The 16,192-nt window shown below is 44.3% G+C and overlaps 1 protein-coding gene and 1 non-coding gene across 4 annotated transcripts in view; both read left to right on the top strand.

Moving 5' to 3' along the window:
• Positions 1 to 15,431, top strand: part of PCGF6 (polycomb group ring finger 6) — a 50,065-nt gene extending 34,634 nt beyond the window's left edge. For 2 of the 3 annotated variants that reach the window (XM_508012.7, XM_054660486.2), the window contains 2 exons: positions 1,966 to 2,052; positions 12,260 to 13,425. In XM_508012.7, coding sequence (XP_508012.4) covers positions 1,966 to 2,052; positions 12,260 to 12,316 — 144 coding nt within the window. In that variant the 3' untranslated portion in view covers positions 12,317 to 13,425. Of the gene's footprint in view, positions 1 to 1,965; positions 2,053 to 12,259; positions 13,426 to 15,314 lie in introns of those variants that run through there. The other variant, XR_008537610.2, reaches the window with a different exon arrangement.
• LOC112204679 (U11 spliceosomal RNA) lies at positions 3,659 to 3,791 on the top strand. Its single transcript, XR_002938348.1, has one exon. It is a non-coding gene; the product is annotated as a U11 spliceosomal RNA (small nuclear RNA).
• Positions 15,432 to 16,192: the final 761 nt, after the last annotated feature.

Below are 16,192 nucleotides of genomic sequence, written 5' to 3'. Positions count from 1 at the left end.
AGCCTATGGGCAGTAGTTGAAAGGTATGATATGAATTCAAGAGATAGGAAGAAAGAAGCAATAGGACTTTGTAATTGATTGCATGTAAGAAGAAAGGAAAAGGAGAAAGAGGAAGCAGAGGTGACATTCTGGTATGGAAGACAAGGAGAAATTTCATACCATAATCTAAATAGTAATGCTAGGAGATGGAGCCAGTTAAGTGAGATATATATATCTCTCTCACTCTCTCTCTCTCTCTCTCTCTCTACATATATATATACACACACACACACACACGTAAGCTGTTGAGGCTCTATCCCCATTTTAAGGTAATAGGAAGTAGTACTCAGTGAAAGATTAAAGATTTGCATTTCTATCTTAGCAAGTAAGTATAGTAGAGTCTTAATAAAATGTATATATACAACAATATTCTCTCTAGAGAATTCTATATAAAAGTCAGTATATTGGCCGGAGCACACTGGCTCACACCTGTGTTTTGGGAGGCCAAGGCAGGAGGATCACTTACGACTAGGAGTTTGAGACCAGCCTGGGCAATATACCAAGACCCTGTCTCTACAAAAATTGAAAAAAGAAAACCACACAATTGGCCGGGCACGGTGGCTCACGCCTGTAATCCCAGCATTTTGGGAGGCTGAGGTGGGCGGATCATCAGGTCAGGAGATCTAGACCATCCTGGCTAACACGCTGAAACCCCGTCTCTACTAAAAATACAAAAAATAAGCTGGGCATGGTGGTGGGTGCCTGTAGTTCCAGCTATTCGGGAGGCTGAGGCAGGGGAATGGCGTGAACCCAGGAGGCGAAGCTTGCAGTGAGCCGAGATTGTGCCACTGCACTCCAGCCTGGGCGACAGAGCGAGACTCCATCTCAAAAAACGAACAAAAAAACACACAATTTGCCAGATGTGGTGGTGCACACCTCTAGTCCCAGCTACTTGGGTTGCTAAGGTGGGAGGATTGCCTCAGCCTAGGAGTTTGAGGCTGCAGTGAGCTATGATTGGGCCACTGCACTCCAGCCTGAGTGACAGAGTGACACCCTGTCTGGGGGGAAAAAAAAGATATATCTTGGAGCTTTGCAATTACCAAAGGGCTGAAAAGACCTTGTTGAAATTGTTCCATCTACAAAACAGTTTCCTTAGTGTGAACTTCAAGTCAGTGTTGTACTATGATTTATGTGGCATTGTTAGAAAATGAGATATTCCTCCTAAGAGAATTTTTTCAAATAATGGATGATTGCCTTTTTAAGCATTAATACCTTTTAATGATTTTTTTTTTTTTTTTTTTTAATGACAGAGTCTCGCTCTGTGGCCCAGGCTGGAATGCAATGGCATGATCTCGGCTCATTGCAACCTCCACCTCCTGGGGTCGAGTGATTCTCTTGCCTCAGCCTCCCAAGTAGCTGGGATTACAGGCACCATGATTACCACCATGCCTGGTTAGTTTTTGCATTTTTAGTAGAGACAGGGTTTCGCCATGTTGGCCAGGCTGGTCTGGAACTCCTGACCTCAGGTGATCTGCCCGCCTCTGCCTCCCAAAGTGCTGGGATTACAGGCATGAGCCACTGCTCCCGGCCTTAATGATTTTTATCACAGATATTTAAAAAGATATACTTTCCTTTGCTACCTGATGTTGAATACATCTAATTTGACTTAATTTCTTAATTAATGTCAAAATGAATTTCTTAATTAAAGTCTAAAAATGACTTAATTTCTTTGAGATTCAGGGAAATCATTTTGAATATCAATTATACTGTGCTGTTGTCCTGCTGTATCCTCTAATGCTCTTCCCATGTTACCTTATTTACTTCTGTAAAAAGTTTCTAAAACTCTCTTTTCAAGAGCGTTTGATCAGTCTAAAATAAAATTACAAAATCTAGTTTGGAAACAATTTATGTTGATTTGTTTTCCTCATTTCTTCAGATGGTATTTTGAAGCAAGAAATCAATCTAATACTCTCTTCATGTCCATAGGTAGATATAATCTGTGGTGATCACCTGTTGGAGCAGTATCAAACTCTAAGGGAAATCCGACGTGCAATAGGTGATGCAGCAATGCAGGTAGGTTATAGACATACCCATGTCTAACAGATAAGTTACTTAGTGAAAGTTATCCATGTTATCAGTAAGTTTTCATAAATATTCTACAATACTCTTAAAATTACCTACACTATAAATAATAATTATATTTAATATTTATCAAATTCTTGCTGTGTGTCAGGTACTGTTCTAAGTAATTTATGTAGATTAGCTTATTTATTCTTCATAATTATTCTAAGAAAGCAGGCAGTTTTTTATTTCCCATTTTAAAGATAAAGGAAACTGAGATACAGTAAGGACATATAACTTCCTACAGTCAGTGGGTGAGACAGGGCTCAGACTCTAGGCAGTCTGATTCTAAAAGCCTTGTTTTTTTCCGCCTGTCCAGTGCTATAATACAATTTTGAAGGCTTCTAGGCCAGTGCATCCAGAAGGACATTTCAAGAAAAACTTGCAAGTACTTATTAGGCTTTAGAGCCAAGTTTGTCCAACCTGTGGCCCTCAGGCCACATGTGGCCCAGGATAGCTGTGAATGGGGCCCAACACAAATTCATAAACTTTCTTAAAACGTGATGAGATTTTTTTTTTTTTCTATCAGCTACTGTTCGTACTGGTAGATTGTATTTTTATTTATTCATTTTTTTGAGACAAGGTCTTGATCTGTTGCCCAGGCTGGAGTGCAGTGGCACTATCTCAGCTCACTGCAGCCTCTGCCTCCCAGGTTCAAGCAGTTCTCCTGCCTCAGCCTCCCTATTAGCTGGGATTATAGGCATGCGCCACCATACCCGGCTGATTTTTGTATTTTTAGTCGAAACAGGGTTTCACCATGTTAGCCAGACTTGTCTCAAACTCCTGACCTCAAGTGATCCGCCCACCTTGGCCTCCCAAAGGGCTGGGATTACAGGGGTGAGCCCCTCTGCCCAGCCTGTGTTAGCATATTTTATGTTGGCCAAAGACAGTTCTTCCAGTGTGGCCCAGGGAAGCCAAAAGATTGGACACCCCTGCTTTAGAGATTCACATAGCTTTTCTTATACAGTAGATAAGAACTCAAGGTAACTATTTTGATGTTTTAATTAACCTATAATGTGAGTGGGAATATAATGTGAAGTCTCTTAGTCAAAACAATAAAAACCAAGATAGGATCTACAAGTTTAATGAAGAGAAAATAGGACCACATATTCTAATGTATTTCTGAATCTATAGTGGAAAATTGTTTTTGTTTTTGTTTTTTTTTGAGACAGAGTTTTGCTCTTGTCGCCCAGCCTGGAGAGAAATGGTGTGATCTTGGCTCACTGCAACCCCTGCCTCCTGGATTCAAACAATTCTCCTGCCTTAGCCTCCCGAGTAGCTGGGTTTACAGGCATGCGCCACCACGCCCAACTAATTTTGTGTTTTTAGTAGAGACAGGGTTTCTCTGTGTTGGTCAGGCTGGTCTCTAACTCCCGACCTCAGGTGATCCACCCACCTGGGCCTCCCAAAGTGCTGGGATTACAGGTGTGAGCCACTGCGCCCGGCCATGAAAATTGTTTTAAGCGCTATATGACTCTGAGAAGCTTATGAAGTACTAATGAAGATTTGATGAACTCTCAAACAAATTTTTGTTTGCTAGAAATATAATTCTTGGGGAAAAAAGGGCTTCTGCTGTGAGTGGCACACATAGGGCATCGTTTGCTCTTGGTGCCAGAATCAACATCAAGAGATTTCAGAAGCATAATTTTTTGGTACTTGGGCAGCTGGTGATCATTGGTCCTGTAGCCCTTACTTGTGTAAATTAGACAGTTGTGACTTTTTTTTTTTTTTTTTTTGAGACGGAGTCTTGCTCTGTCAACAGGCTGGAGTGCAGTGGTGCGATCTCAGCTCACTACAACCTCTGCCTCCCAGGTTCAAGGGATTCTCCTGCCTCAGCCTCCCAGGTAGCTGGGACTATAGGTGCCTGCCACCACGCCTGGCTAATTTTTTGTATTTTTAATAGAGACGGGGTTTCACTGTGTTAGCCAGGATGGTCTCAATCTCCTGACCTCCTGATCTGCCTGCGTCAGCCTCCCAAAGTGCTGGGATTACAGGCGTGAGCCACCGTGCCCAACCGTGACTTTTTTTTTTTTTTTTTTGGAGACAGAGTCTTGCTCTGTCACCAGGCTGGAGTGCAGTGGCGTGATTTCGGCTCACTGCACCTCCTCCTCCTGGGGTCAAGTGATTCTAGTACCTCAGCCTGCCAAGTAGCTGGGACTATAGGTGTCCCACCACACCAGCTAATTTTTGTATTTTTAATACAGATGAGGTTTCACCATGTTGGCGAGGCTAATCTCAAACTCTTGGCCTCAAGTGATCTGCCCACCTCAGCCTCCCAAAGTGCTGGGATTACAGGCATGAGCCACCACACCTGGCTGACAGTCATGGCCTATTGGGTAAATCCAGGTTTCTGCTCCCTCTTAGGGCTGTGTGGTGTGATGCACTGTTTCTAGGTTATGTGATTGGTTTGTTGTATTAAATGTTGTGGGTGATTATAACACAAGGACAAACATTTTGTGTATCTTAAGTATAGAAAACATATGGTAAATATCTCTTATTAAAGACAAGAAATGCGGCTAGGTGCGGTGGTGGCTCATGCCTGTAATCCCAGCACTTCGGGAGGCGGGGTGGGAGAATCGCTTCAAGCCCGGGAGGTCGCAGCTGCAATGACCCATGAGTGGTTCTGTACTCCAGCTTGGGCAACGGAGCAGGACCATGTCTCAAAAAAAAAAAAAAAAAGGCTGGGCGCAGTGGCTCACACCTGTAATCCCAGCACTTTGGAAGGCAGAGGCGGGCAGATCATTTGAAGTCAGGAGTTCAAGACCAGCCTGGCCAACATCCTGAAACCCCATCTCTACTAAAAATACAAAAATTAGCTGGGCGTGGTGGCAGGTGCCTGTAATCCCAGCTACTCGGGAGGCTGAGGCAGGAGAATCGCTTGAACCCGGGAGGCAGAGTTTGCGGTGAGCCAAGATCGCACTACTGCACATCAGCCTGGATGGCAGAGCAAGACTCGGTTTCAAAAAGAAAAGAAAAGTGATTCTTGGCCAGACATAGTGGCTTGCTCCTATAATCCCAACATTTTGTGGGGCCAAGATGGGAGGATCATTTGACCCCAGGAGTTCCAAGACTCGCCTGGGCAGTATAGCGAGTCCCATCTTTACAAAGGATAGAAAAATTAGCAGACATGGTTGTGCATACCTGTGGTCCCAGTTACCTGGGGAGGCTGAGGCAGAGGGATTGTTTGAGTCCAACACTTCAAGACCAGCTTAGACAACGTGATGAAACCCCATCTCTACGAAATACAAAAATTAACCAGGTGTGGTGGCACATGTCTATAGTCCCAACTACTTAGAAGGCTGAGGAGGGAGAAGATTGATTGACCCAAGAGGTTGAGGTTGCAGTGATCCATGATCACACCACTGCACTCCAGCCTGGGTGACAGAGTAAGACCCTTTTTCAAAAAAAGAGAAAGAAAAGAAATATATATATTTTTTTTGGTATAATTGCCTATGTTCCTTTGTCTCAATGGAACAACTGCTCAAAAGAAGATGTGAATATTATAAGAATTATCTTTTTTTCTTGTCCTCACAATCTGTTCCCAAGAATTATTTTCTTAATGCAAATTATACAATTCCTTGGAAGAAGCAGAAAATATACACATATGCATAGTTATATGTGCATAATGTACATATGATATATTTTAATTGACATATAATGAAATGCATGAGTTTCAACAAATACCTATTTGTTTAACTCAAACCCCTCCTTCACATACAGAACCTTTCTGTCACTCCCAGAGAGTTCTCTCATGCTCCTTCCCAGTTAATTCTTCTCCCTAGCACCAAGGCAACCATTGTTATGATTTTGTCACTGGGGATTAGTTTTCTCTTTTCTTTCTTTCTTTTTTTTTTTTTAAGACATGGTTGGGCCAGGTGTGGTGGCTCACGCCTGTAATCCCAGCACTTTGAGAGGCCGAGGTGGGGGGATCACCTGAGGTCAGGAGTTCAAGACCAGCCTGGCTAACATGGTGAAACCCCATCTCTACTAAAAATACAAAAAATTAGCCTGGCATGGTGGCGGGCGCCTGTAATCCCAGCTACTCGGGAGGCTGAGGCAGGGAATTGCCTGAACCTGGGAGGCAGAGGTTTCAATGAGCTGAAATCACACCATTGCACTCCAGCCTAGGCAACAACAGCAAAACTCTGTCTCAAAAAAAAAAAAAGAAAGACAAGGTCTCACTCTGTTGCCCAGCCTAGAATGCATGGAATGCAGTGGCACAATCATGGCTCAGTGTAGTCTCAACCTGGGGGGCTCAATTGATCTCCTTCCACCTCAGCCTCCCAAGTAGCTGGGACAACAGACGTTACAGATGTGCACCACCACATCTGGCTATTTTTTTAAATTTTTTGTAGAGATGGGGTTTTGCCATGTTGCCCAGGCTGGTTTTGAACTCCTGAGATCAAGCAATCAGCCATCTCAGCCTCCCAAAGTGCTGGGATTATAGGTGTGAGCCACCATGCCTGAACTCTGTTTCTTAAAATAGCAGTTTTGTTAAGATGTAATTCACATACTGTATTAGTCCATTCTCACATTGCTATAAAGAAATACCTGAGACTGGGTGATTTACAAATAAAACAGATTTAATTGTCTCACAGTTCTGCAGGCTGTACAGGAATCATAGCAGCTTAGCTTCCAATCATGGCTGAAGGCAAAAACATGATAGGAACCAGAAGAGAGAGAATAAGGAGGGAAGTGCTACACACTTTTAAACAACCATATCACACAAGACCTTATTCACTTTCGTGAGGACAGTACCAAAGGGAAATTGTGTTAAACCATTCATGAGAAATCCAACCCCGTGATCCAATCACCTCCCACCAGGCCCCACCTCCAACATTGGGGATTACAATTCAACATGAGATTTGGTGGGGACACAGATCCAAACCATATCATTCCACCCAAATCATGCCCCCCCCCCCCCCACCAAATCTCATGTCCTCACATTTCAAAAGACAATCATGATTTCCCAATAGTCCCCCAAAGTCTTAACTCATTTTCAGCATTAACTCAAAATTCCATAGTCTCATCTGAGACAAGGCTAGTCCCTTCTGCCTATGAGCCTGTCAAATCAAAAACAAGTTAGTTACTTCCAAGATACAATGGGGGTATAAACATTGGGCAAATAACTCTCATTCCAAAAGGGAGAAATTGGCCAAAAGAATGAGGCTATATGTCCCCGTGTAAGTCTGAAACACAGAACAGCAGCCATTAATTTTTTTATTTTTATTTATTTATTTATTTTTTGAGATGGAGTCTCTCTCTCTGTCACTCAGGTTAGAGTGCAGTAGTGTGATAGGCTCACTGCAAACTCTGCCTCCCAGGCTCAAGTGATTCTCCCACCTCAGCCTCCCAGCTTGGTGGGACTGCAGGTGCACACCACCAAACCTGGCTAATTTTTGTATTTTTTTGTAGAGATGGGGTTTTACCATGTTGCCCCGGCTGGTCTCAAACCCCTGGGCTCAGGCAATCTTTCTGCCTCAGCTTCCCAAAGTGCTGGGATTACAGGCGCGATCCACCATGCCTGGCTCTCATTAAATCTTAAAGCTCAAAATTAGCCAGGCATGGTGGTGCACTACTGTAATCCCAGCTACTTGGGAGGCTGAGGTAGGAGAATTGCTTGAACCTGGGAGGCAGAGGTTGCAGTGAGCAGCGATCACACCACTGCACTCCAGCCTGGGCAACAGAGCAAGACTCTGTCTCAGAAAAAAAAAAAAAGCTCTAAAATCTCCTTTGTCTCCCTGCCCTACATCCATGGTACACTGGTGCAAGGGTGGGTTCCCAAGGCCTTGAGCAGCTCCACCTCTGTGACCTTGCAGGGTTTGGCCCCCATGGCTTCTCTCACGAGCTGGTGTTGAGTGCCTATGGCATTTTCAAACTCAGGGTACAAGCTCTCAGTGGATCTACCATTCTGGGATCTGGAGGACAGTGGCCCTCTTCTCACAGCACCACTGGGCAGTTCCCCAGTGGAGACCCTATGTGGGGGCTCCAACCCCACTTTTCCCCTCCGCACTGCCCTAGTAGAGGTTCTCTGTGAGGGCTCTGCCACTACAGCAGGCTTCTGCCTAGACATCCAGGCCGGTCTTGAACTCCTGACCTCAAGTGATCTGCTCGCCTCAGCCTCCCAAACTGCTGGGATTCCAGGCGTGAGCCAGCATGCCTGGCCAAAAAGAACGTTTTTAATTAATTTTATTTTTAAAAATTCAATAAAGATTTCCACAATAAACCATAGTCATTAAGTCTGCAAATATATATGCAGTTATGCGTCACTTAACAATAGGGATATGTTCTGAGAAATGCATTGTTAGGCAATTTAATGATTGTGCAAGCATCATAAAATGTACTCAGGTTAGGCATGATGTCTCACACCTGTAATCCCCGTATTCTGGGAGGCCGAGGCGGGAGGGTCACTTGAGCCCAGGAGTTTGAGACCAGCCTGGGCAACATGCTGAAACCCTGTCTCTACAAAAAATACAAAAACTGGCAGGGCATGGTGGCATGCACCTGTAGTCCCAGCTACTTGGGAGACTAAGGTGAGAAGATCACTTAAGCCTGGGAGTTCAGGGCTGTTGCGAGCTCTGATCATTCATGCCAGCCTGTGCGACAGAGCAAGACCCTGTCTCAAAATAATAAATGAATGAAATAAACAAACTTTCTTTTTTTTTGAGACAGGGTCTTGCTGTGTGGTCTTGCCGTGTTGCCCAGGTTGGAGTGCAGTGGCATGAATATGGTTCACTGTAGCCTCAACCTCCTGGGCTCAAGCAATCCTCCTGCCTAAGCCTCCCGTGTGGCTGGTTACCAGAGGTGTGCTACTGGCTAATTTTTTTATTTTTCGTAGAAATGGGGGTCTCACTTTGTTGCCCAGGCTGGTCTTGAACTCCTGAGCTCAAGTGATACTCCAACCTCAGCCTTTCAAAGTGCTGGGATTACAGGCATGAGCCATGAGCCACCACACCTGGCCTTGTGTTTAAATTTTTTTATTTTTTTTATTTTTATTTTTTTTTGTTTTTGAGACAGGGTCTGGCTCTGTCACCCAGGCTGGAATGCAGTGGCATGATCTTGGCTCACTGCAACCTTTGCCTCCCAGGCTCAAGTGATCCTCCCACCTCAGTCTCTTGAGTAGCTGGAAATATAGACATGTGCCACCACACCTGGCTAATTTTTGTATTTTTTGTAGAAACGGGGTCTCACTATGTTGCCCAGTGTGGTCTTGAACTCCTGGGCTCAGGTGATCCATCTGCCTTGGCCTCCCAAAGTGCTAGGATTATAGGCATGAGCCCCTGCACCTGGCCTTGAGTTTAAATTTCTTTAGATAGACATCTGCTCTCTCTGGTTTACCACTGGTCTTCAACATTCCCTATTGACTTCACATACCTAACTTATGTATTCATTTATGTTACTGGCCTGGGCCTTGTGGGCACTTGAATTTGTGAACCTTTTTCTAGAATTCTGGTGAGTTTTTACTGTAATTGCCAGGAACACAAACCAGATTGCAGTGAGTTGAGGAGTGAGGAAGTGGAGCCATGGAAAAGCTTAGCAAAGAAGCGAAAGAGAGTAATAGCCAGAGCAGCACTGGAAATACAGGATATATGAGCTGCAGCCCCTTCTCTGTGTTGCTCAGTTCAGGTCTGTGGCACATTTCCCAATGACCTTTCCTTTTAGCTAGTTATCCAGTCTGCAGGAAATTAGAAATAGTCCCTTAAAAAGGTGGATTGCGGCCAGGCGTTGTGGCTCACACCTATAATTCCAGCACTTTGGGAGGCCAAGGCGGGCGGATCACCTGAGGTCGCAAGTTCAAGACCAGCCTGACCAACATGGAGAAACCCCATCTCTACTCAAAATACAAAAATTAGCGGTGGGTGTTGACGCCTGCCTGTAATCCCAGCTACTCAGGAGGCTGAGGCAGGAGAATCGCTTGAACCCGGGAGGCGGAGATTGCAGTGAGCCGAGATGGCACCATTGCACTCCAACCTGGGCAAGAGAGCGAAACTCCATCTCAAAAAAAAAAAAAAGGTGGATTGCTTGCTGGATGCAGCCTTGGTGAGAGCCAAAGAATTAAGATCTGGTATCAAGAAAGGAGATAGAACGCCACAAAAAGTAGATAAAAAGACTTGGACACATAGCATCTGGAATCATATAGTATGGGGGTTAAGTTGCCTAACTGCCCTGAGGGCATTCTTTACTCTTTTAAAAAATTCTTTTTCCTTTTTTTTTTTTTTTTTTAAATTATATAAGTAGAGAGGGGGGGTTTCACCATGTTGCCCAGGCTGGTCTTGAACTCCCAGTCTCAAGTGACCTGCCCACCTCGGACTCTCAAAGTGTTGGGATTACAGGCATGAGCCACTGCATCTAGCTGAGGGCATTCTTTAAGGCAGAAGTAAAACATATATATTTTAGGCTTTCATTAAATGAGTAAGTGTTTCAGAGCTTTGGCAATTATTATATGGTGAGCTGCATTTATGTGGAAATGAACAGATCTGCGATGCGTTGTAGTAGTTGAGTCTTTTTTAGGAGAATCTAATGCTTAAATAGTCTATTAAGAAATCTAGGGCCGGGTGCAGCGGGTCACACTTGTAATCCCAGCACTTTGGAAGGCTGAGGTGGGCAGATCACCTGAGGTCAGGAGTTCGGGACTAGCCTGGCCAACATGGTGAAACCCCGTCTCTACTAAAATTACAAAAATTAGCCAGGCGTGATGGCGGGCCTCTGTCGTCCCAGCTGGTCAAGAGGCTGAGGCAGGAGAATCGCTTGAACCCGGGAGGCGGAGGTTGCAGTGAGCCAAGATTGCACCATTGCACTCCAGCCTGGTGACAGAGCCAGGCTGCGTTTCAAAAAAAAAAAAAAGTCTGGGCTGGATGCGTGCCTCACACCTGTAATCCCACACTTTGGGAAGCCAAGATGGGGGTATTGCTTGAAGCTCAAGAGTTTGAGACCAGCCTGGGTTACATAGCAAGACCTCGTTTATACTGGGAAAAAAAATTTTTTTAAGTAGCCAGGCATGGTGGCACATGCGTGTGTGTGGTCCCAGCTAGTTGCGAAGCTGAGGTTGGAGGATCACTTGAGCCTGGGAGATTGAGGCTACAGTGAGCTATGATCGCGCCATTGCACTCTAGTTTGTGTTTATGGCTACATGATAGTTTCAGAATTGGCTCCTGAGAGTCATTAAAAAGACACATTGACAAGCTGGTCTAGATGGCTCATGCTTGTAATCCCAGCACTTTGGGAGTCTGAGACAGGCAGATTGTTTGAGCCCAGCCTATGCAATACGGTGAAACTCTGTCTCCTACAAAAAATACAAAAATGAGTCTGGTGGTGGTGCGTGTCTATTGTCCCAGCTATTCATAAGGCTGAGGTGGGAGGATCGCTTGAGCCCAGGTGGTCAAGGCTGCAGTGAGTCCAGATTTGGCCACTGAACTCCAGCCTGGGCAACACAGCAAGACCCTGTCTTCAAAAAAAAAAAAAAAGTGGGGCTGGGTGTCGGGCCAGGTGTTCTGGCTCACGCCTCTAATCCCAGCACTGTGGGAGGCTGAGGCAGGAGGATCATCTGAGATTAGGAGTTCAAGACCAGCCTGGCCAACATGGCAAAACCCTGTCTCTATTAAAAATACAAAAATTAGCTGGGCCTGGTAGCACGCACCTGTAATTGCAGCTACTCGGTAGGCTGAGGCAGGAGAATCGCTTGAACCTGGGAGGCATAGGCTGCAGTGAGCAGAGATCGCACCACGGCACTCCAGCCTTGGCAACAGAGCAAGATTCCGACTCAAAAAATAAATAAATGTATACATACATACATGCATATGATACATACGTACAAAAATTAGCTGAGTATGGTGGCGGGTGCCTGTAATCCCAGCTACTTGGGAGGCTGAGGCAGGAGAATTGCTTGAACCTGGGAGGCAGAGGTTGCAGTGAGCCGAGATTGCACCACTGCACTCCAGCCTGGGCAACAGAGTGAGACTCTGTCTCAAAAAAAAAAAAAAAGCACATTCACAAGGAGTGTTTGGTGAATAAGAAACTATATGGTCCACTTATTTTCTTTAAATTAAAGAATTTCACCTTAGTGTTAGATTATTAAAAAAAGTAAGCCAGCTTTGACTTGATCATTTTCATTACTGGTTTGAAAGAACTGCAAAATCGTCTTTTTTTCTCCCGTTTTCAGGATGGTCTGCTTGTCCTTCATTATGGTCTTGTGGTTTCTCCTCTGAAGATAACTTGAAGATTCTAGGCACATTATGAGGAGGGAAACAAAGGAGGCTTCTGCAGGACTGCATCTCACCAAAGATTTCCATGAAATGTAATTGCTACCACTTTGCTGTTCAAGACATAACTTACCTATTTTTAGCACCAAGAATTATAGCGTTTATAAGTACAACTTGGAACGATGGAATGCATCTGTTACTAGAGACTGTATATAAAAAGCAGCCAAAGCTCAGGGGAAATTTTTCAAAAATTGAATTTTAAAATTTCTTATGATTTTAAATACCTTGACATTGATTTTGCTTCCCATCTTTGAAGTAATTGGTTAGTTTTCTTTGTTCAGCCATTTCAAGTTGGTGGTTGGGATATCTGCTCTCTGGGATGGCATCAGTTGGGCAGTCATCTTTTTGGAAGAGAAGTGTGCTTTTGAATGGAAGATTCAAAGCCAGTCTTTGTTAAACTGCAGGGTGTACTCTCAAAGACCAAAACTATTGGCCACTTTTGTATGTTGCCAGCATATTTTGAACTTGTACCTTTTTTTATACTAGCAACACTACAAAGGAGAAGTTACTCATTTCAAAATGGATGAATTGTTATTATGTGTGAAGAGACTCTGAGTTTATGATCTGTGCCATAAAATTTCAGTGTAATAAGACTTCTTCAGTACATCTTCCAGTAAGGGGTGCTGCTTTGTGACAGTATTTTTATTTCTGACATTCATTTTATTTGGGTACATAGTGTGGTTGTTGATACCTTGCAATAGTATTGCTTCTGAAAGTAATAAAAATTTTTAGGAGAATTTGAGAAGTTTTCAGAATTACTTATTCATTGTTTTCTTAGTAAGTCAGTTTAATGTTTATTTTTCTCATTATTTCATCACTGCAATAAAGAATAAGGGTGTTTGAGCTCACCTCCATGCAAAGACTTCAGTTTTAAAACATTATTTGCCTAAAATTAGCATTGTGATGCTTTCTGAAAGAAATATTTTATAAATCCTGTTTAACAGCAGAATTTCTGAATGTGTAGAGACTACTACAGAATTGGAAAAAGATTGGCAATTCTTTGTAAAGAATTTGTGAATTGTGTATAAATTTATTCTAACATTTAATAAAAATGTATTTTAACCTATTTGGGAATGTTAGTGTTTACTGTGGGTTTAAAAAAAAATAACCAGGCCAGGGCTGGGTGCAGTGGCTCACGCCTGTAATCCCAGCACTTTGGAAGACCGAGGCAGGTGGATCACCTGAGGTCAGGAGTTCGAGACCAGCCTGGCCAATATGGTTAAGCCTCGTCTCTACTAAAAATACAAAAATTAGCTGGGTGTGGTAGCAGGTACCTGTAATCCCAGCTACTCAGGAGGCTGAGGAAGGAGAATTGCTTGAATCTGGGAGGCAGTGAGCCGAGATTGCACCATTGCATTCCAGCCTGGGAGACAGAGCAAGACTCCATCTCACAAAAAAAAAAAAAAAAAAAAAACCAGGTCAGGCACTGTGGCTCATGCCTGTAATCCCAGCACTTCGGGAGGCCAGACGGGCAGATCATTTGAGGTCAGGAGTTTGAAACCAGCCTGGCCAACGTCTCTACTAAAAATACAAAAGTAGCTGGGCATGGTGGTGTGTGCCTGTATTCCCAGCTACTTGGGAGGCTGAGGCAGGAGAATCGCTTGAGCCCAGGAGACGGAGGTTGCAGTGAGCTGAGATTGTGCCACTGCTCTCCAGCCTGGGCGACAGAGTGAGTGAGACTCCATCTCAAAAAAAATAAAAAATAAGCCAGGCGTGGTGGCTCATGCCTGTAATCCCAGCACTTTGGGAGGCCAAGGTGGGCAGATCACTTGAGCTCAGGAATTCGAGACCAGCCTAGGCAACGTAGCAAGATCCCATCTCTACAGAAAAAAAAAAAAATTACCTGGGCATGGTGGTGAATGGCTGTAGTCCCAACTACTCAGGAGGATCAATAGCCTGGGTGGTCAAGGCTACAGTGAGCTACGATCCTGCCGCTGCACTCCAGCCTAGGCAACAGAGCAAGACACTGTCTCAAAAAAAGCCTGATCTTTAGTAGCTACTTAGAATGTGCCACTTGTAACAAGTGAGTTGACCGAGAGTTGAAGAGATGTTAATGTTTAAAGATTATTGTCTTCAAAACCCAGATTTTGTTGTTTTCAACATTACAGATTTTTTTTTTTTTTTGAGACAGAGTCTTAAGGCTGTCACCCAGGTGGAGTGCAGTGGCGTGATCTCACCTCACTGCTACCTCTGCCTCCCAAATTCAAGCGATTCTTGTGCCTCAGCCTCCCGAGTAGCTGGGATTACAGGCCTGTGCCACCACACATGGCTAATTTTTTTTTTTTTTTTTTTTTGAGACAAGTCTCGCTCTGTTGCCCAGGCTGGAGTGCAGTGGTATGATCTCGGCTCACTGCAACCTCTACCTCCCGGGTTTAAGCGATTCTCCTGCCTCAGCCTCCTGAATAGCTGGGATTACAGGCCACCCGCCACCATGCCCAGCTAATTTTTGTATTTTTAGTAGAGACGGGGTTTCACCATGTTGGTCAGGCTGGTCTCAAACTGCTGACCTCATGGACCTCGTGATCCGCCCACCTCAGCCTCCCAAAGTGCTGGGATTACAGGTGTGAGCCAACGCGCCCGGCCACATTACAAATTTTACCATTTCAGGGAAGAGATTATCCCCACAGAGACTCAACTGTAGACTTGGGGTAAGCATTCACTTTCCCCCTATTTTCCTCAATAACCATCCCATTCATTACTGTAACATGGCAAAATACTTATCTCCTTAAAAGTAGAATATCAAATGTAATTATTTGATAAACACTTCTGTGATGAGCAAGTTAAGAGTGTCACTTGTTAGACATTGTGTGGACAAGAAGATTCAAAGAGGAGTGATTTGTCTTCAAGGAACTCACAGCCTATGGGTTACAACACCTAAGAATCTAATAAAAAGCAGTTATTGGTAAGTACTGTGAGTCAAAAAAATTCTACCTTTTCTTTTTTTTTTTTAAACAGAGTCTTGCTCTGTCACCAGGCTGGAGTGCATTGGCAAGATCTCGGCTCACTGCAACCTCTACCTCATGGGTTCAAGCGATTCTCCTGCCTCAGCCTCCTGAGTACCCGGGACTACAGGTATGTGCCACCACACCCAGCTAATTTTTGTATTTTTAGTAGAGACGGGGTTTCACCTTGTTGTTACTGGCCCCCTTTTTTTTTTTTTTTGTGAGATGGAGTCTCACTCTGTCGCCCAGGTTGGAGTGCAGTGGTGCAATCTTGGCTCACTGCAACCTCCACCTCCTGGGTTCAAGTGATTCTCCTGCCTCAGTCTCCCGAGTAGCTGGGATTACAGGCATGCACTACCATGGTCATCTAATTTTTGTATTTTTATTAGAGACGGGGTTTCACCATGTTGGCCAGGCTGATCTCAAACTCCTGACCTCAAGTGATCCGACCACCTCAGCCTCCCAAAAGTACTGGGATTACAGGCGTGAGCCACCACTCCTGGCCTACCTTTTCTTTGTTCCACCTTCCTGGACTTGACCTCCAAGAATCGCAGAGAACTAAGTAGATACCTGGTTAGATCTACTTGGCCTGTAAATTAAGTAGCTAAGAATGCCAATTGATTGCTGTACAAATCTGTAGCTACTCCCAAAACCAATGTGTTCATTGGCTACATTAACAGAAATACAGTTTCACATCAAGGAAATTACAAGTTTTTTTGTTGTTTTTGAGACAGAGTCTTGCTCTGTCGCCCATGCTGGAGTGCAGTGGTGCGATCTTGGCTCACTACAACCTCCACCTCCCAGATTCAGCCGATTCTCCTGCTTCAGCCTCACAAGTAGCTGGGACTACAGGCTCACACCACCATGCCCAGCTAATTTTTGTATTTTTTA

The sequence above is a fragment of the Pan troglodytes genome, chromosome 8 (assembly GCF_028858775.2).
Source record: "Pan troglodytes isolate AG18354 chromosome 8, NHGRI_mPanTro3-v2.0_pri, whole genome shotgun sequence".
Lineage (NCBI taxonomy): Eukaryota > Metazoa > Chordata > Mammalia > Primates > Hominidae > Pan > Pan troglodytes.
Note: the sequence above shows the minus strand (reverse complement) of the source record. Positions and strands in the feature narration are given on the sequence as shown.